This window comes from Zootoca vivipara, chromosome 11 (genome assembly GCF_963506605.1).
Source record: "Zootoca vivipara chromosome 11, rZooViv1.1, whole genome shotgun sequence".
Lineage (NCBI taxonomy): Eukaryota > Metazoa > Chordata > Lepidosauria > Squamata > Lacertidae > Zootoca > Zootoca vivipara.
The window spans coordinates 18,707,477-18,729,070 of NC_083286.1; the positions used below are offsets into that span (position 1 = coordinate 18,707,477).

The window sequence follows — 21,594 nt, forward strand, 5'->3', positions numbered from 1 at the left end:
TGTTGGCATGTGAAATCTTACTTCTTTCCCCCCTAACACTGCAAAGAAGAATTGTGCATGGGACTTAAGGAAATAAGCTCCCATATCTGCTGTATCAGATGAAAGGCCCATCTAGCATCTTATTCTCACAGTGGCTGACCAGATACCTGTTGAAAGCCCACAAACAGGCCATAAGTGCAATGAACGCTTGTCATTCATAGCAACTGGTATTAACTGGCATATTGCCTGGCTCTAGACAGCCATCATGGACAGTTGCAACTGATAGCCTTATCCTCCATGAATTTACTAAACATCTATTAAAATCATCCAGGTTGGTGGCCATCACTACATCTTGTCAGAGAGAGAATTCCATCATTTAACTATGCATGGTGGGAAGAAGTATTTTTTTTTATTGTCTGAATCTTCCAACATTCAGCTTTACTGGATGTTTATAAGTTTCAATATTGCGGGATATTTTCTCTCTCTTTAAAACTAGCCCCTCCCCGACTGTAACCTTTCATCACAAGGGCATTGCTTCATCCCCTTGCTCTTTTTGGTTGTGCAGTTGTGAACCCTTTCCAGTTCTAGTCTCTTTGATGAGAAGTGACCATAACAATAAACATCATCGCAAGTGTGGTTGCACTATAGTCTTGTATAACGGTGTGACAATACTGGCAATCTTATCTTCAATCCCTTTCCATTTATCCCTATCGTGGAATTTGCCTTTTTCAAAGCTGTTGCACAGCTATCCACTGTGACCCAGTGGTTTCTCTCATTCCTAGTCAGCCAGCACCAGTTCAAGCTCTCTTAGCATAGCATATATGTAAAATTAGGATATTTTTGCCCTAATGTGCATCAGTTTTCACTTGCTTACATTGAATTGCATTTGCTATTTTACTGTCCATTCAATTTGGAAAGATCCTTTTGGAACTCTTGGCAATATTATCTTAACTGCCCTGCACAATTTGGTGGTTTTCAGCAAACATGGCTACTTCACTGCTCACTTGTAACTCTATAGGAGTGTTCTTATGTTACTTTCAATAAGTGTGCAGTCTTTATCGGAGTACACAAGCAGTAGAGCTGTACATTCATATTCACATGTAATATTCAGCAAGTGAACAATCTTTAGTCTGCACACATCTGCTGCAAGCAGAAGGAAATAGATTCAATGACTTACTACAATTGAAACAATTCCATTTTACTGGCAACAAGGCAGGGCATGTCAGTCATGTTGTACTTCCTGAAAAGGTTTCTTACAAAGGTTTACATTCAATACAGTAATATGAATTGTGGCAGTGTGGAATCTAGTGTTGCTCTTCATTTCGCCTTTTTCAAACTTGCTCCAGTGAGCTTTACAGTACAACTGAAGTTGACGCATGAGGGTGAGAAGAAGAGAGCTCATGAGACTATTAAGTCCAAGGTCTTAAATTAACTAGCTTCACCACTGGAGTTTGGAAAATAGGAAAAATGAAGAGCGCCGTTGCATCCCACTCTGGCACTATTCTTACTTGGTAGTAAACTGTTTCAGGAAATACTTCAGGACTGGCATGCCCTGCCTTGCTGCCAGTAAAAGGGAATTGCTTCAATGACGCATGTGATAAGAGTCATTGAAGCCATTTCCTTTAGGTGGCATCAAATGCATGTTGGCTAGCGATTGCACATTCTGTGAATGATGCATGTGAATATATGAATGAGTGCACACTCCATGAATGTAACGTGTGAATATCACTAATGTGCAAGTTATAAACAACAACTTGTTCATAAAGCTGATCTTTGGAGGATCTGCACCTCCTACATCCTCCCTGAGAAAGCTGTCCATTTTCTTATTCTCTTACTTCCAGTTGCTTAATCATTAACTGATCCATAGGAGAACTTGCTGTGCTACAGAACATGATTTCCTAGAAATTTCTACAAGCGGAGAAAGACCTGAACTCTTAGAGTCCGGGTAAAGCGGCGGTTTGCACCCAACATTTAGCACAGGTATCTCCCGGCTCAAAAGAGGCAAAGGCAGCATTCTGCGGGAACCACCAAAGCCTTTGAAGAGCACGCTGCTTCCCGATTGGATGGAGCCGCGTTTCTGATTGGCTGAGCATGTCCGGCGGGGGCGGGGGAAGGAGGAAAGCCCTCTCCCCATCACACAGCTGGCCCCGGCGCGTCTCAACTTTCGGGGGCCGGCGGGGTCCTAGCGCCCTCTGCCGAACGTTCCGGCCCAGGGCAGAAGCGATGGAGGAGAAGGAGACGCCGGCAACGGATGGCGCGGGGGGCAGAAAAGACGAGGAACCGCTGTCGACGCCTCCCGCTCCGGCGAGCGGCCCCGAGGAAGAAGCGGAAGACTGCGGGGGGCTCTGGGAGCTTCCCGTGGAGCTCAGCGCGCGGAGGCCAGAGTGCGGCCGTTGCGGGTGAGTGGCGCGAGCATAGAATGAAGGCAGGCCGCCGTTGCGCGCGGAGGTCACGTGACGCCGCCTGTCCGCCCTCGCCCCCTAGTGGCCGAGAGGCTGCCTCTCCCCCCCCCCCTTCTCAGTTTTATGGCACCTCTGAGAAAAAAGGAGGATCTATCTCTTTCTCTCCCCTCTGAAGAAGTGTGCATGCACACGAAAGCTCATACCAAAATAAAAACTTAGTTGGTCTTTAAGGTGCTACTGAAGGAATTTTTTTATTTTGGTCTCTAAGGTGCTACTGGAAGGATTTTTATTTTATTTTGTTTCGACTACAGCAGACCAACACGGCTACCTACCTTTAACTTTAAATACAGAGAGAGATATTAGGATCTCAGGCATCCCCAAACTCGGCCCTCCAGATGGCACATACCATGAAGGTGAAACAAGCTAATGTTCCAATGTGCCTAAACAAAATAAAACAAATTTTAGACACTCCCAAGCAAATGGCAATTCTCATTGCTTCTTTTTACATCTCCGAATCCATTATTCCTGCCCTGTTTATTTCCTATATGAATTCCTTCAGATCTGCTTCTCGGCTTTTTGCTATATATCTGCTATATATATATTCTCTGTCCAGTAAGTTGACAGTGCCTCACATAAATGTGTGTTTCACTGCCATTTTCTTTGTGTAGGATCCACCTAAGTTGTTGCATACATGAAGCAATGTCTGTTCACACAGTAAGACAGGCATGGCCAAACTTGGCCCTCCAGATGTTTTGGGACTACAACTCCCATCCCTAGCTAACAGGACTAGTGGTCAGGGATGATGGGAATTGTAGTCCCAAAGCATCTGGAGGGCCGAGTTTGGGGATGCCTGGATTAGATAGTCAGCTTGTTTGGATAAGATAAGATAAGGTACTGTTTTTTTTCTTCTGCTGCTGCTGCTATAAAGAAAGCCGGCAGTGGTGCATAGTGGTTAGAGCAGGGGGTCAGCAAACATTTTCAGCAGGGGGCTGTTCCACTGTCCTTCAGACCTTGTGGGGGGCCGGACTGTATTTTTTTTGGGGGGGGGGGAATGAACAAATTCCTATGCCCCACAAATAACCCAGAGATGCATTTTAAACATTCTACTCATGTAGAAACACGCTGATTCTCGGACCGTCTGTGGGTGATTGGGCCGGATCCGGTCCCCGGGCCTTAGTTTGCCTACCCATGGGTTAGAAGAGTGTCAAACGGCGAAGTCCAGAGTTCAAATCCCTGCTCAGCCACTAAGCTCACTGGGATGCAGTGAGACATACCTCTGAGGAAGTAAGCATACATTTAGGTTTGACAGAATATTACATCTAATGATCTAACCTATGTTACCTTTTTGAAGGCCACTAAGCAACATGAATTTGTGACACTGTGCTGCCATCTAGTGAGCAATTGTGTTCTTGCAAGTTTTTGTATTAAAAAACACCCCTGAATCTAAAAACACCCCTATGCATCTTAATTATTTTGACAATTGAAGTAATCATGGTTGACTGTGGTCCATGAATTTCATCGCATCTACTCAGAGTACTTACTTAGCAATATGCAACCCCTTGCATATAGAGGCACATATGTGCTGTTACTGTTGTCAATTCCAAATTGATAGGATGTTGTTTGTCGAAAGGTACTACAGTATAATATTGGAGATGGAGGGAAAAGTCATTTCCCCATGTTTCTTTCACCTTCCACAAGAAGCCCACTTCAGCAGCATTTCAAATAGAAAACTACAAACTGCAACAAAATGCACAGTATGGAATATGTTTGTTTATTGTCCCAACAAAAAGTAAACTAAAATGTCTTAAGCTGACACCAGAATTGTTGTAATGTTGGCGGAATATTTGTCTCCTTGGGTAGGGCATTTCGAAGTTGGGTGTGCCACCACAGAAAAGTCCTTCACTTCCTTGTTTCTACATAAAAGTTAAGCCTCTTCACCCACTTGTGCAAACTGGGGTGTCCCTTGTCCATCCTGCACCCTTTAGTGACTTCCCCGCTGTCCCAGGAAGATGGTGTGGCCCTGCAGGGAGCTGTTATAAAACTGCTAGACCAAGGATGCTGGAACTGGCAGCAGGGTCTTTGGAGAAGTTCGCAGAGTACAGGCAAGCAGGTGCCAAAGCTCACCTTTCCTCATTTGGCCCAGGGCAGGATTAAGATACTCTGAGGCCTTAAACTATGTCAAATTTAAGTGGCCACATAGCATTACCTTAAAGGTTTATTGTTCAACGGACAATGAAAATAGAAAGAATGAAGTTTTATATTTGCCTATATACTGGTATGTAGGTGAGGATGCAACTAAAAACTGACTATCTGACTAGCTTTTTTGGGGTGTGTGTGGGGTATTTAAAGGCACCTCATAATCTGAGGCCCTAAAGACGACATAGCTTGTGCATAAATCTGGCATTGTTCAGTTCAGATAGTCTCATCCCTTTCTCTTATTGGTGGGCTGGTTCAGTTGCTTAATTTGTTCTTACTTTTGGGGAGTTTGGGGAGATTTTTGGTTTCTCTTGAATTGTGAGAATGGTGGATTAGAAGTTAAATTACATCAATATAGACTTGGCCACATAAGCTAGCCCTCTTACCTATTTTATATATCCTAGGGCTGACTCTGGCTTCAGTTCACCTAAGAAATTAGACATATAAAATTTGCCTGTCTGCTTTTCCTCGTAGGCTTTCTTGCTGCCTCCTCTGTTTTCTAATTGGATTATGAAATCTTATGATTCATGAAAGTAGAAAAGAAGAAGAAAGAGACCTGTCTAAAATTATCTATGCGTTCTATGTATGTATGTGTCCGTCCAAGAAACTATGATTCTAATGTTTTAACAGACCAGGTGGAGGATTCAGATTAATTTGCAAAGTGGAGTTTTGCAAATAACTGCCTTGTGCTCCGCAGGTATGAAGTTGACTGAACTGGTGAAATTTAGTAAATCAGAGTTTTGTTATAAACTACTATTCCACAGTCCCTCTGTGAACTTTCTATCATAATCACACCAGTGCTTCTGGGCCTTAGAGATATCTGCTAGCCTTGACATTTTTGCTCATGTGAGTCACGGCTGTCATGAGCAAGAGAGGTTTATTACCTATACAGTAAATTTAACTTTTGAGATTTGTCAGAGAGAGAGAGAGAGGAGTATTTGAAATACCGGTAGCGGTAGCTCATTCGTAATTCAGCAGAAAGGCTGCCTTGACTTAGAGAATTAATGCACTGGCTAATGCGCAGGTGGTGGGAAGAAGCTTTGCAGGTGATGAGAGATGTTTTAGTCCCTCCTAATTAAGTCCCTAATGGGTATGTTTACAAGCCATCAGGGCTTTTCAGATGTAAGCTTTTCAGAAAAAGACAGGCCTTTCTGTCCATCTCGTGCCTGACAGGGTAGAATTACTTATATGTATTTCTTACAGTGCTTCCTCTAACATAAATTTGACCTGGATAATTGTTGCCTGGTGGTTAGGTGCTCTTTTTGCAACAATTTCCATCATTTAATAGATATATCTGTATAATCCATCAGTTCTTTGAAAGACCCTGCTATTTCAGGAAGCCTTTCTGAAGACATTTTTAGAAACAGATTGGTAATTCCAGTCCTCTTTCAGACGTCCCCTCCATGTCCATCCTAGTAATAACCTTGGTTTGTAGCAGGTATGTGCATGTTTTGGTTTTGTGATAACAATGTTGTTATGAAAAAATGTACCCCAAAATGCGTTGCCTTTTAAGAAGGACAGACGCGGGTCGGAAGCTCCAAAATTTGCACTAAGTTCAGCTCCGCCGGGAAAATGACAGAGACCACACGATGCTGTCAGGAAAAACAAACTGATCCCTTTATTGCAGAATGCAAAGCTACAGCTGTAGGGTCCCTGCCTCTGGAAAGAAGGAAGGAACCCCGGGAAATGGTAAAGTCCCCTTATATACCCTCCTGTCCCTGCATGGAAATCTCTGTACTGGGAGGGAGGGGGAGACAAGGGCGACGGGTGGGGGATCGGATTAGCTGGGTGCGGAGATGACTTTTCCTTTCAGATGGAGAGATGTCAATCGCTCTTCTCCTGTCGCTGATGGTGCTCCCTGTTGTTTGGCAGGAAGGGCAATCAGTCGAGATGGGTGCAGAGGTGGGGCAGTTCCTGGCGATTTCCGTGGGGTGGAAGTCCGCCCGGCAGGTGTTTTCCTCCAGGCCATGGAAGGGTGGGCTACGTTGAGGATGGCAATTTATTTGAATAAAGTTGTTCCAGCTAATCCCTCTATTGTCCGTGTGTCCTTGAATGGGTATAGGGTGGTAGTAGGGCAAGGTTCAGGTGGGTTGGGATCATACAGGGTTCATACAGAAAATATACCTGGAAAACATACCTAATACAGGGATTTCTAATTAAAAGGTAGCAATACAGTTCTAAGATATAAAACAGCAATTCCAATACAGAGAGATACTAGCAATTCTAATACAGAGGCAGCGGATAGAGATTTCATGGTAAGAGAACATATAATAGGCTGTATTATTAACTTGAGTAGAAAAGTGTCACTTTGGATTTGGGCGGTTCCCCCCCCTTCTTCTGGAACACTGTTTTGTTCTGGGCGGAGGGGAGGTGGAGAGGGGAAATGTGTGAGTTTATGCTAACTGTTGTGCATATGCAGATCCTTAAGCCTTCCTTCAGGCAGGGTCGCATCCTAGCGGGAGGGGTGGGGAGACAGGGAAGATGGCATTGAACAGGATTCTGGGTATTGCAGCTGTCAAATTCTGTCACCCCTCTCTGTTCATTAATAATGGTGTCCTGCAACCCCCCCCAATATGATTTTATAACAATGTTACCGTATGTATTGACACTTCAGCAGCATTTCCCAGACTTCTCCAATTCCATTTCCCCTTCTAAACCTACTCTACCTTTCCCCTTCTCCCAATGCTTTGCATGCAGAAGGTCCTAAGCTCAGTCTCTAGCATCTGTCCCAAGCTATGAAAGACCCCGGTCTGAAATCCTGGTGAGCTATTGCCGGTGCTGAGCTAGATGGATCAGTGGTCTGATTTAGTGGATTAGTTGTTTGATTTGGTATAAGGGAGCTTCACCTGTTGGTTGCCAGATGTGCCGAGATCCTCATATGTAGCAAATTAGCCTGCTTTTGTGTACAAGGATGTATAGATGAGATAATGAGATATTATTTTGTAATAAAATGTGTCCCAGTCCTCCAACTCTTTTTGCCCATCTTCTGCCATTCATCTGCTTATCCGATGTATACAGCTCTGAATTTAGTATAGGAATGATGCTTTGCACTCCTCTAGAGCAGGGGTGTCAAACTCAAATTCATTGGGGGCCGCATCAGCAGTTTGGTCACCCTCAAAGGGCCAGTTGTATCTGTAGGACTATGTGTCCACTCTTTATTATCATAGATTATTGTCACTGCATTCAATTATTACTGTTTTTTGTAATAATGTAAGTAATAACTAGCTCTGAAAGCGGAAACATAGTCAGAATAATGGCAAGTAGATATTCAAATGTACAATTATTGTACAATTTATTGAAAAATGATTTTTGGTAACTGCACAGGGTGGTGAAGGCTTGCTAGGGTTTCATGCAGGACCTTTGCAGAGCTACTAGTACCTGGAGATGCTGGGGTCCTTCTGCATGCAGGACAGATGTTCTGCCAGTGAGCCACCACCCTTCACCAAAGGGACTGGCTGAGGTTGACTCACTAAAGCTGCTCTCCTGGTTCCAGGGTTTAAGGGCCAGAAGTATAAAGCAGCATCCTATGTTTCTGAGGAGAGGGAGAGGGAGAGGGAGAGGGAGAGGGAGAGGAGGAAGGAAGGAAGGAAGGAAGGAAGGAAGGAAGGAAGGAAGGAAGGAAGGAAGGAAGGAAGAAAAGAGGGAGTGGGAGGGAGAGAGGAAGGAAGGAAGGAAAGAGGGGAGAGAAAGAAGAGTTGGAAATAAGGAAGAGAAAAAAGAAGGAAAGAAAAAGAAAGAGGGAGAGATGACGGAAAGGGAGAAAGAAGGAAGTAAGTAGAGGGGAAGAAAGAATAAGAATGAGGGAGAGGAAGAAAGTTGGGAAGGAAGGAAGGAAGGAAGAAAGAAAAGAGGGAGCAGGAGGGAGAGAGGAAGGAAAGAGGTGAGAGAAAGAAGAGTAGGAAAGAAGGAATAAAGAAGGAAAGAAAAAGAAAGAAGGAGAGAAGACAGAGAAAAAGAAGGAAGGAAGGAGAGGGAAAGAAAGAATAAGAACGAGAGAGAGGAAGAAAGAGAGGGAAGGGGGGTCGCCGCCTTGATTCAGCGCCAGAAAAGAGCGCGAAGGGACCCAGGGGCATAAAGCATTTCCCCGGCCCCAGCTGTTTGTCGGCGCTTTGTTGGCACGGCGCTTCAGCAGCAAGGTCCCACTGCTGGGTCCCGCTGGCTGGGGCGCTCGGCGGGCCACATGACGAGGTCTGGCGGGCCGGATTTGGCCCCCGGGCCTTGTGTTTGACACCTGTGCTCTAGAGGATCTAATAATGCCTGCGATGGGGACATAAAGATGCTCTTGGAATAGAAGAGGATTCAGAGGATGCACTTTTTCAGGAAGTGAAGTGGTCCCCCTCCTGCTTACTTGAGCTGCTAAGTGTTCCCAACTCTCTCCTCAATGTACACTCCATGTACCAGAATCAAAGCTGTGTGACTTCTAGGGATGAGAAGTTCTGGCAGTGGGTAGCTATGGGATCTAGGCCATGTTACAAGTGTGTGCACATGCTGTTCATCTTGCCCAGATGCATTGTCTCATAGTTTCTGTACCAGCCCATCTCTTGTCAGGAAGGGAGACTTTGCATCTCCACTATTTTTCTCATAATGGGTGAATAACATTATTTCACTGAAAGGATGTAAAGAAAACCAAATGGATGCATGCTTGGAAATAGGAGATAAGCAGTTTCCTGCCTCTAGTAACACCAAATGAGCCTAACTTCTGAACCCTGTCTTGAGTTTTGTTTTGAAACACCGCAATCCTTTGCATATTTACTCAGAGGTCTTTTGCAGTGTTTAACCCTGTGGTTTAATTCTAGGTAAGCGTTCAGCTTTGTCATGCAGCATTGGTAGTCTGGGAAATGATGTTGGCAACTAGATGGATATGTAGATATTGGGAATTCTTAGATAAACTTGAATAGGAGTAGTTGGTTTCACATACCTTCTGATTTGTTTGGCATTTGTTTAACAATTAGGATTGTTGCCAATACTTGAACATCTGTTTGACTACTAAAATCTAGTCCAGGGGTCCCCAAACTAAGGCCCGGGGGCTGGATGTGGCCTAATTGCCTTCTAAATCCGGCCCGCGGATGGTCTGGGAATCAGCATGTTTTTACATGAGTAGAATGTGTCCTTTTATTTAAAATGCATCTCTGGGTTATTTGTGGGGCCTGCCTGGTGTTTTTACATGAGCAGAATGTGTCCTTTTATTTAAAATGCATCTCTGGGTTATTTGTGGGGCATAGGAATTTGTTCATTTCCCCCCCCAAAATATAGTCCGGCCCCCCACAAGGTCTGAGGGACAGTGGACCAGCCCCCTGCTGAAAAAGTTTGCTGACCCCTGATCTAGTCACTGGAATATCCCTTGGATATCTCCCACCCTGGAGTAACTCTCTGACACCAGAGAAATCTGAACCAACATATTTGTTTTTATTTCACTCTCATACTTGCATCAATATTGCTATACTCAGGGCTTTTTTCAGGTGGAAGTTGCCAGAACCTAGTTCTGACGCCTCTCAGGTGGGCGCCATTGCCATTACAAAAGAACAAGGGAGGTGTTCATGGTGAGTTCTGGCACCTCTTTTTCTAAAAAGATTACACTGGGTATACTGCATGTTCAGTTCTTAAATGTGGCAGCATAGTGATTTAGGATCACATTTTAAGACTTGGTTGGGGGTTGATTATTACATGATGAGTTCTGATCTTTTCAGGCCATCTGCCCTGCGCTCATTCCATTTGGCTCTTACCTGTTTTGATCTGTTGACATTAAAACACACACACACACACACACACAAAATTAGACATCATTAGATGGCCATGTTCCTTGACTGATGAGAACAAAGAGCCTCTGCCTGTAGCAGTGACTAATCTTGTTAATTAATGTCATTACCTTTTGATTAGCTTTGTCTTCTGTGATTGTATTAACTGTAGTCTTGCTTTGAGGAGTGTGTCTTATTGTATGGGATTGAGAAAAGAAGGTTATTTCAGTGCAGATTGAAACATCGTAAGCTGTATATCAGTATTGTTATAAGAATCCTAAGGTCCCAAATATAAAATAAGCGTTCATAAATTTACAAGGCAAACACATACATAAATATATAAACCACGTGTCTAAACTACAGGAGAACAACCCTGAAGTCATTTTGACTCTCCCAGTGGCCTCAAATATTTCTCTGCAAGGAGGAAGGAAATGGGAAAGTCCATTGTCTTTTGCTTACCTGTCTTAAGTGTGGGTGAATAGGATGAGCTTGTGACCTGGATTCAGGAATTAAAGTATTTACCATCACAAAAGAATGGCCGGGCTGTCCAGGTGATGCAATCAGTGACCATTTTCAGGTATCCTGGCAGACAGGATTTCTTCTTTCTGTGATGTTTATATGGTGTTTTATGGGTGGTCTCTGGCTACAGGGTGGGCAATTTCAAAAGTCTATATCTTCTTCTTCTTCTTCTTCTTCTTCTTCTTCTTCTTCTTCTTCTTCTTCTTCTTCTTCTTCTTCTTCAATCACTCGTAGCCGAGTAAGATTGTCTTCCATAAACATGATTTGGGTTGGGTTTTTGGAAGATGCCTGTGCGTGATTTTGTTTCATGTGTGTAGATCAGTGCACCCTGACCAACACACAGTCTTCGCAGTAGGGCTTTGTTCCAATGGCATGAAGTAGTCACGACAAACCGGTAGATTCCTATCTGCTGCAGCCTTCATCCGCCTTCACAGCCGCCTTGTAACATACCGCTTATTATCACCCGCTAGTTCTGCCGTTGAGGACTTCTTGGATCGTTCTTTGTCTAGCTCCTTCCCTTCGACCTTACCGCCTTGGGTGACCCTGCTGGGAGTACGAGATTCCCGACGGCTTCGCTCACAAGGGTCATAGGAACATGCAAGCCCACTCACCACCTACCCGCTGGATCATCAGCTTGTCGTGGTGAGTGGGCTTGCATGAAAAGTCTATATAAGAGCTTGCACACCATTGTTCTGGGTTCCTCTCCTCCCTCCCTGCATGGAGGGAGTGGGGGACCCTGTTACAACAGTTTAATAAAGATCATGCTTACTAGCTGCTTTGCTTCTCAATATTCTCTGGCTGGCCTCTGTTATTTTCTCCTACCAATACAGAACCTACATAAGGACTCTATGCGGGCTCTTGAATACCCCAGCATAAGGGATAAAGGAGCAGTTTTTTCCCCCTTATAACAAGTATATTCAGTGAAACGGTGACCTACAGTTGTACCTCTTGTTACATCAGTCTCTGGTTGTGTTTTTTCAGGATACGAATGCAGGAAACCTGGAAGTGTATACTTCCAGGTTTCTCCGCATGCGCAGAAGCGGCACTTTAGTTGCGGACTTTTGGGGTGTGAACGGCACCCCAGAACAGATTGAGTCCGTAACTAGAGGTACCACTGTATTTTTGAATAACCTATTTTTTGCCTTTCACCACATTTCACATATTGTAGTAGTGGGAAAAAGTGAAAACTCCCCCCAAAAAATAGTCCACTTACGAAGTGTATTTATATTTCCCCAATAACAGTCCATTTAATGAGAAATTAGAAGGGAAAAAACAACCACCACTGTTCCTAAGATTTGTATTAATGAGCCTTTGGATCATAGACTGGAGGTGTCTTATTAAACATGGTAGAAAATGCTAAGATTTTTTCTTTAAAAATATGCACTGTTATAATTGGTGAAAGGCTTTTGTAGTATAGTTTGTAAACTCTTACAAAAAACAATAACACCCACAGCAAAATAAAGTCAATGCATGATAAATCTATTGATATCAACAGAACAATTATATTTGCTTTTGCATCCTGAAAAATCCTGAAAAAATATATACGTATTTGATTGACATATATGTTGATCGTTATCTAGCTGTAATAACCCTACTAAAGGTAAGTCACCACTTGCCATTCTTTAGGCAAAAATGTCCGTCTTCACCAGCATTTACATCCTGCTTGATATCTCTTTAATCTTAATTGCTTCTGCCAAGTCCTCAAAGTTTAAACAAAGATTCTGGCTGCAGGCTGCGCATATAAGACATCTAGCCAACTGCAGGAATGAATTGTTGCCTGAGACAAATGTGATAAGGGCTTCAAAATACTGAAAGAGAAATGTTCAAGAGGCTTTTGTTTAAAGCAGCAAACAGTGTAAAATACTTGCTATTATTCTTGCCCTGCTACAAAGATATGTCCTAAGTATCAGATGATTTTTTTTTTTACAATGGAATAGAGTGAATAGTTTTCAAGAGGGAATAGGCTCTTGGATAATCCCCTTGCTGCTGCTCTCGCAATTGGTTTAGGTACTTTTCTCTATTGGCTGCTTTTTTCTTTGTTTTGGAAATTCTTGGCAATATTCTCGGATTTGCAGAGTAGGGATTTGCAGTGACAGAAAAGGGAGCAGTGAACCAAATGTATTTTCTCTGCAGGTACCCCTTGTAGAGAAATATTAGAGCAAGTAGGCCTGCAGCAACACACCTGCTCCAAAATGGAGATCTCTCTCCCGTGAAGGATCCACAGGGAATGATTGACAGTGTTCTAGAATCTGGCTTTGGCAAAGTTTTTTGGGTGTGGCTGCATCTTTAAAGGTACTCAGGGCAGTATTCAAACAATTGCACTCGTGGATAAACAACTGCTTGCACAATGGGACATTCCCTGCTCGCCTCTCCCTCTGTTTCCCCTAACCCTCCAGGGCAGGTTTGGGACAGCAAGACAGCAAGGGTGGAGGAGAGGGCGGCAAAGTCCCACTGCTTTGAAGCCTCGAAGTATATGTTAAAGATAGAGAATATGTTAAGGAGTTTAACAATAAAGAGTAGAGTGTTTTGAAAACTGAAGTGTGATACCAATATTTTTATTGTAAACACCAAACTACACATGTGATATGAACAACATGTCTCTTACGTGAATTGTGTGTTAGTTCATGCTTAAAATAAATAAAAAGTGTTGCTGACCACCACCACCACCCCCGACATTTTGTTTTGGCGTCCACAACCCAAAACCGTTTCAAAACATGCCAGATTCCCAATGTGGAATGAGAATGCATGGAAATTAGTCACACCAAAATTAATGGATGAGAGAGAGAGAGAGAGAGAGAGAGAGAGAGAGAGAGAGAGAGAGAGAGAGAGGTGTCCACAATGTGAGGCACACAGAGTAGTTGCATGGCTCTTTGGGTTCAGAAATTCAGTTTTCTACTTACTGTAAGGCAGAAAGCAAGCGGGAGAAGAGTTCAAGCGAAGACACTATGTGAATAGGGCTGAGCGAGATATCAATATATCCAACACCTGTTTGAAGTTCACATCATGATAATTGTTTCATAATATTTGAGCTGGCGATATATGGTGAATCACAATGTGTGTAAGGCAGGCACCCCCAAACTTCGGCCCTCCAGATGTTTTGGACTACAATTCCCATCTTCCCCGACCACTGGTCCTGTTAGCTAGGTATCATGGGAGTTGTAGGCCAAAACACCTGGAGGGCCGCAGTTGGGGGATGCCTGGTGTAAGGGCTAGGCTAGGCAATATATGGGTTTCAACATTGCGATAACTGACCAGCTAAAGGTTGCAATGTTATCACAGCTAAACATGGCAATCTACCGGAATGTCTGATATAAGGATGGAACTATACAGAGGTGAACAGGGCAATGACCTGGCAACTGCTACTACTTGGGGGTCCAAAATGGATAAATGACAATACTGTACTGAAAACCAGTTATGGCCTAGCCCTGTATGTGAATAGGAAGAAGTCTCAGTGGTCCTTCCTTTGCGCTTTGTAGATTTAAAGGGATAAGCATGCTCTCCATTGCAGGCCAATAAAACTACATAAGCAAGGTAGATATTGGCTTAGATTCATACTGTGTGTATGTACTTTTGTGATAGGCTTTTATTCTCTTTAAATAATTACCCTGAGCACTTAGAGTGATATGGACAGCTCTTTGTGGTTCTCAAGAACAGAAATCAATAGAGTAAATAAATAGAGATGAGTGTCCTTTAAAGCTTCATTGCGCAAGTGATCGTCTCAATCCTTTTCCACATCTTTTCATTTTGACGTGCTTCTGCAAAGTAAATCTATATAAAGCTTTCTTCATAAATTATTATAGGCAAGGTGGGTGGGTGGGTGTTCCAAAATACACAAATAACAATTAAAGAGACTTAACAAAACAAAGCAAAACACTCCCACAAGCTTCTGTCTTCCTTAAAGCATAAAAGTGCTCTGCAAGAAAGTATTTGGCAGAGATGCTGAAGCAATGGTCTGTTGTTATCTAGAATCTAGATTGTTGCCAAGGGACCAGAAATCACACTGAGTCTTCTCCAACCAAGCACTCATTGCAAAACATATTTACCTAATTGTTTCTCACTTCAGAGGGATAGTAATTTTATTTGACAATCTTGGATTTTAATATTGCTTTTCAGTGAACTTTTCTGAAGTTTGACTCATAAAGGGCATACCTTTGGAAAGCAAGCTGTCTTGTTAGCTTTCTTAATAGAACAGCAGGTTGATTATACACTTCGGTAGCTCAGGTCTTTATAGGATGATGAAAGTAGCTGTATGTTTAAAGCCAGATGCGCACTTTCTGCTGAAAGGACATAATTCTTCGTGCATTTTAAAGCCCCATTTCAAACACGTAGGTTCTCACGGTTAAGACATCTGAAGGCTCCTTCTTGTATATGACATTCTTCATGGCAAATGCATGTAGCCGCCTGCATCCAGACCCAGACAAGGGACATAATCTTGGCTCTCTGTACTGAATAGTGGATGTGCTAGCTGGTTGTCTTACCTTGGTAATGGACTGGATGAGAGCCATCAAACTATATTTATACCACAGCTTTCTTCTGGTTGAAATTATTTTTATTTTTAAAGATTCTGGGTGACAATAGACCAGTTTTCAAACAGCAAATTATAAAAAGTAGTTTTACCCTGGGCTGAGCCACATAAAGTCTAAACCATGGTTTAGTGTTGCACAAGCAAGCTTCTGGGAGCCTGTGCAAACCCTTGGATTCAAGCAATCCCCTCTCCTGCTCTTACACAGCCATTATTTACAAACCAGGAATTGTGGTTTACAATAAACTCTATAATCAACTGCAAAAGCAAGTCAGCTTAAAACTGTGGGTTATGAGCCTGGTTACGGTAATTTAACACACGAGTTTATTTTAAACCATGATTCCTGATTCACATGTAATGAAAAGCCAGGAATCTGAGGAAATGAAACGGAATCCTCAGTTTTTTGTTCTCCCAGCCAGGCAGCAGGAGGCTAGCGGAGAGGAGCAGAGGACTTGAGACTGAGGTTTCACTTGGGCTTGCAGAGGTTTTGTGCACATCAAGTTAAATCATGGTTTAGTGTCGCATGCAAACTGGGCCATTGTCGCCTCCTCTGGTCCCTCCTCTAATACATCTGTTAGTTGTCTGGCACAAGGCTGTATTTGGTCATCAGACATTTTGCATGGGTAAAAATAGATGAAAACGCCATTTTTTGTCTCGATTCCAGACAGAAATTTAGTGCATGAGATATGTGGAGCTTCCAAACTTGCTTTGCGAGTTCAGGACGTGGTACTTGCACTGGATCAATCTGATGTGGCCAATATGTGTCTTTAGCCTTTCTTATCCTATTCCCTTCAAGTTCCAGAAAAACATCTACTTCTGCTTCATTGACTATGGCTATGCAAAAGCCTTTGACTGTGTCGACCACAGCAAACTATGGCAAGTTCTTAAAGAAATGGGAGTGCCTGATCACCTCATCTGTCTCCTGAGAACTCTCTATGTGAGACAAGAAGCTACAGTTAGAACTGATTGGTTCAAAATTGGGAAAGGAGTATGACAAGGCTGTATATTGTCTCCCTGCTTATTTAACTTATATGCAGAATTCATCATGTGAAAGGCTGGACTGGATGAATCCCAAGCCGGAATTAAGATTGCCGGAAGGAATATCAACAACCTCAGATATGCAGATGACACAACCTTGATGGCAGAAAGTGAGGAGGAATTAAAGAACCTTTTAATGAGGGTGAAAGAGGAGAGCGCAAAATATGGTCTGAAGCTCAACATCAAAAAAACCAAGATCATGGCCACTGGTCCCATCACCTCCTGGCAAATAGAAGGGGAAGAAATGGAGGCAGTGAGAGATTTTACTTTCTTGGGTTCCTTGATCACTGCAGATGGCGACAGCAGTCACGAAATTAAAAGACGCCTGCTTCTTGGGAGAAAAGCAATGACAAACCTAGACAGCATCTTAAAAAGCAGAGACATCACCTTGCCGACAAAGATCTGTATAGTTAAAGCTATGGTTTTCCTAGTAGTGATATATGGAAGTGAGAGCTGGACCATAAAGAAGGCTGATCGCCGAAGAATTGATGCTTTTGAATTATGGTGCTGGAGGAGACTCTTGAGAGTCCCATGGACTGCAAGAAGATCAAACCTATCCATTCTGAAGGAAATCAGCCCTGAGTGCTCACTGGAAGGACAGATCCTGAAGCTGAAGCTCCAATACTTTGGCCACCTCACGAGAAGAGAAGACTCCCTGGAAAAGACCCTGATGTTGGGAAAGATGGAGGGCACAAGGAGAAGGGGACGACAGAGGACGAGGTGGTTGGACAGTGTTCTCGGAGCTACGAACATGAGTTTGACCAAACTGCGGGAGGCAGTGGAAGACAGGAGTGCCTGGCGTGCTCTAGTCCATGGGGTCACGAAGAGTCGGACACGACTAAACGACTAAACAACAACAACAACAACAACAACAACAACATCCTCTTCCCTTCAAGTATCATAAAATTTACACACCGCTTGATTGTAAGCAAACAAACAAAACCCTCAAAGCTGTTTACAAAAGATAAAACAGTAAAATCAAGAAAAACCCACAACCCTAAATTAAAACATACAATGCTAAAACAGAATAAATTCTCCCCAATTTCAGAGCATCTGAGTAGGTTTGAGAGGAATGTTTTTAGCAGGCACTGAAAAAGAGTACAATGTAGGCACCTGCTTGATCTCAATAGGCAGGGAGTTCCAAAGTAAGTGTCAGTTCTACCACACTAAATGGTCAAGTTCTTTCAAATGCAGAATGGGTGCTGTGTGGCACCTGTAGTGGTGCCAATTCCACCCATCAAAGCGGTCGAGTGGGCACTTGTGGGGTAAGGTGAATTCGTAGATAAACTGGTCTCAAGTTGTGGTGCTGGGGTCTAAACCACTGAGCCTCTTGGGTTGGCGGTTTGAATACCCATGACGGGGTGAGCTCCCATTGCTCTGTCCCAGCTCCTGCCAGCCTAGAAGTTCGAAAGCCCACCACTGCAAGTAGATACATAGGTACCACTGTGGAGGGAAGGTAAACGGCATTTCCGTGCGCTCTGGTTTCCGTCACGGTGTCCCGTTGTGCCAGAAACGGTTTAGTCATGCTGGCCACATGACTCTGAAAGCTGTCTGTGGACAAACGCCGGCTCCCTCGGCCTGAAAGCGAGATGAACGCCGCAACCCCATAGTCGCCTTTGACTGGGCTTAACCACCCAGGGGTCCTTCACCTTTACCTTTTTATACTAATAGAAATTGTCGAGCAGTGGCAGATTTATGAGCACAGGTGTTATCTGCCAGCAAGGCTGGATAGCTCAGTCCATAGAGCATGCGATGCTTACTCTTAGGGTTGTGGGTTTGAGACCCACACTGCACAAAAGATTCCTGCATTGCAGGGGGGTTGACTAGATGATCCTCAGTGTCCCTACCATTATATGATTCTGTATGATTCTAAGGCCTCACTTCTGTCAGCCATGATGCTGCAGCATTCTGCACTAACTGCAGCTTCACGATCAAGCGTGAGAGGAGCCCTACATAGAGCGCACTGCAATAATCCAGTCTTGAAGTAACCAATACATGAACTACTGTGGCCAGGCTTTCCTGGACTAGGAATGGCCAGAGCTATGGTTTTGTACTGATTGTGGTTCTTTAATGCCTATTCTTTTTGAGCTTGGACAAAAATGGAGCTTTCAGGTTTAAAACTAGACTGTAGAGGGCAGTGGTGTATTTCATTATTGCGTGTTTTTCCTGCTTTAAAAAATTGATATGGAAAAATTCTCACTGGCTCTTTAAAACAATTTCCTTATGCCTGTATAGGTCACAAGAATGCTTTAATTTAAGGTTACCAGATTTTTTTTTCAATGAATCCTGGGACACTTTTCAACTTCCTGTGAAATAGATCGCTTTTGTCAGGGGACTGATTTGTAAATCCGGGGCCTGTCCCCGGGAAACGGGGACGTCTGGCAACCTTACTTTAATTCATTCTAAAGATATCTCAGCTAATGTAATCCCACTCATTTGACCTACAACGTATGCATTCCGTGTTTTATAAACCAGTAGGAAAAATCCATGCAGTAAGTTGTGCAGAGACCGTAAAAGCAAACACAAAACACATATTTTAAAAAGTATTTTACAGATTCTTAATTTTTTAAAAAAACAGATTTTCTATAATGGACGGAAGGAGGCAGTTTTTGCAAATTCCACCTTTCCCTTGCATCCCTCAATGCCACCTCTGCTCCTCCCACCAAATGCTGTCACGGGGTTTCCCCAACCCTGGGATCAGATTTGGGGATGGGGACAAGGGCTGCAGAAGAAAGGGGGAATGATAGAAAATAGGCCTCCCAGCGCCCCTTCATGGAAGCCTCCACAGGATCAAAAAGCTTCTATGAATGGTTACAATTGGGGGGGGGGGAGAACCAATGGCTAAAATGTTTTGATTTGAAACACAGTTAAAATGATCTTTTAAATCTACTCCTTGACGATACCTGATGGGTGCTTATTTTTATATGTTTTATTACAAATACTGTGTCTTTTAAATTCTATTTTTCCTCTCTGATTATTTTTTTGGGGGGATGTTATTGGGCTGTTCTTGTTTTTATTTTGATTATGTATTTTGTGTTTTATATTGCAATTTTATCCTGTGAACTGCCCTGAGACCTGTGGGTATAGGGCAGTATATAAAGTTAATTAATAATAATAATAATATTCTAAAAGAAATGTATTTATATGTATTGTCTAGTTTCTTTGTTCTGGAATACCTGAAAATGACAGGTTCTCCTGCAGGTATGAAGTTACAGGCAACATATCCTTTATTAAAATGTGCATATCTATGGTGTTTTGTTTTGCTTTTTTAAAAAAACCCTATGCTCAGAAAACTGATTAATCTTTTTCTTCAACTACAAAACCAAACCCCAGTCCAAACAATGTATATAATATAATAAGATAAAATAATAATTCTATTTTGCAGCAGCTGGTTGCAAATTGGATTCTTAGTCTAAAACAAGGAGGCAGTGTGCTCCTGTTATTCGTAAGTGAAGGTAACTGTCAGTTGCTGACGTCACTACAATTATATATTGATTATTATTTATTTATTAGATTTTTATACCACCCTTCATCCGAAGATCCCAGGGTGCTTTGCAACAGAAATACACAGACTCCATTAGCATAGCTGCCAAGTTCTCCCTTTTTTTAAGGGAAATTCCCTTATGCTGAATAGGCTTCCTCGCGAGAAAAGGGAAAACTTGGCAGCTATGTCCATTAGTTTCTCCAAAGGTATAAACTCTCAGCTGTACACAATGAAACCAAACAAAGCTTCTTCTTCAAGGTTCCACTTCATTTCCCCAATTATTAAGCTTATTATTATTATGCTTATGCATTATAGTGAGAGTCCTGGAGTCCTTGCCTCTAGCACTGGCTGATAAATAGCTCTGAAAATAAGCTGGCCTAATGCGTACCTTAAAAGCATTCAACAACCCTTCCTCCCCTGACACATGCCCTTTATTTACATTAGTCTCAGGCGTTCTTCTCCGTTTTGCTTTGCATAGATTGTGAGCCAATTTATAGGAATCAGCCGATAAACAAAAGAGCATCCTTTTAGCGCAGAAGAGAGATCTCCATCAGTGGAGATAGTCCATCTTAAGAAAGTGGCTTCTTTCACTTGACCCCAATCCATAGATGCCCTTCTACTGGTTTCTAAGTGCCAGAGGTAAGGCAGATAGATGGTGTCCAGGGATAAGACCTTCTCTGGGGTGGTACACTGAGGTTAAAAAATGAAGTCCATAAAAATGCATAACCTTCGTTGTGTAGTTTTCTCGTATGCTAAATACACACCTCCCCCCCTAGCCTGAGATTATATATATATATATATACATATATATATATGTGTGTCTGATTGCCAAAGAATCAATGCTTTTGAATTATGGATCAAACCTATCCATTCTTAAGGAAATCAGCCCTGAGTGCTCACTGGAAGGACAGATCATGAAGCTGAGGCTCCAATACTTTGGCCACCTCATGAGAAGAGAAGACTCCCTGGAAAAGACCCTGATGTTGGGAAAGATTGAGGGCACTAGGAGAAGGGGACGACAGAGGATGAGATGGTTGGACAGTGTTCTCGAAGCTACGAACATGAGTTTGACCAAACTGCGGGAGGCAGTAGAAGACAGGAGTGCCTGGCGTGCTCTGGTCCATGGGGTCACGAAGAGTCGGACACGACTAAACAACTATCTATCTCTATCTATCTATCTATAACACATATAATGACCCACTCTTTGCTTTTGACTGTAATTCATTTTAATAGATTTTAAAATAGTTGAAACTTGGGACTCTACAGTGAAGGGCGGCTAAGAAATCTAATAAAAATAATAATTTCAAGTACAGCATAGATAAAATCTAGCACTAAAGATCTATTATTATTCTCCCATAAAGCAAGTAGGTCTGTTCTATTGTTAGTTTGCACACATTCAGTATATACCGGTAATGTAATTTCAGAGCATATAAAGACACTCAGCTTTTAATGTGTTACAAGATTTCCAACTTTTAAAAATACCGTGTTTCTCATATTATAAGACACGTCTTATATTTATTTTTTCCTCAAAAAAACACACTATGGCTTATTTTCAAGGGATGTCTTATTTTTTTCCTCCTCCTCCTGCCGCGGCCGGCATTGCTGCTGCTCCTATCACTATGTCTTATTTTCGGGGTATGGCTTATATTCCTTGAATGCTTAAAAATCCTGCTATGGCTTATTTTATGGGGATGCCTTAAAATATGAGAAACAGGGTAT

General features: G+C 42.7%; 1 protein-coding gene across 1 annotated transcript in view; it reads left to right on the forward strand.

The window, feature by feature from the left end:
- Positions 1–2,090: 2,090 nt before the first annotated feature.
- Positions 2,091–21,594, forward strand: part of DTWD2 (DTW domain containing 2) — a 90,867-nt gene continuing 71,363 nt past the window's right edge. The window contains exon 1 of the mRNA XM_035099884.2: positions 2,091–2,378. Coding sequence (XP_034955775.2) covers positions 2,203–2,378 — 176 coding nt within the window. The 5' untranslated portion in view covers positions 2,091–2,202. The remainder of the gene's footprint in view (positions 2,379–21,594) is intronic.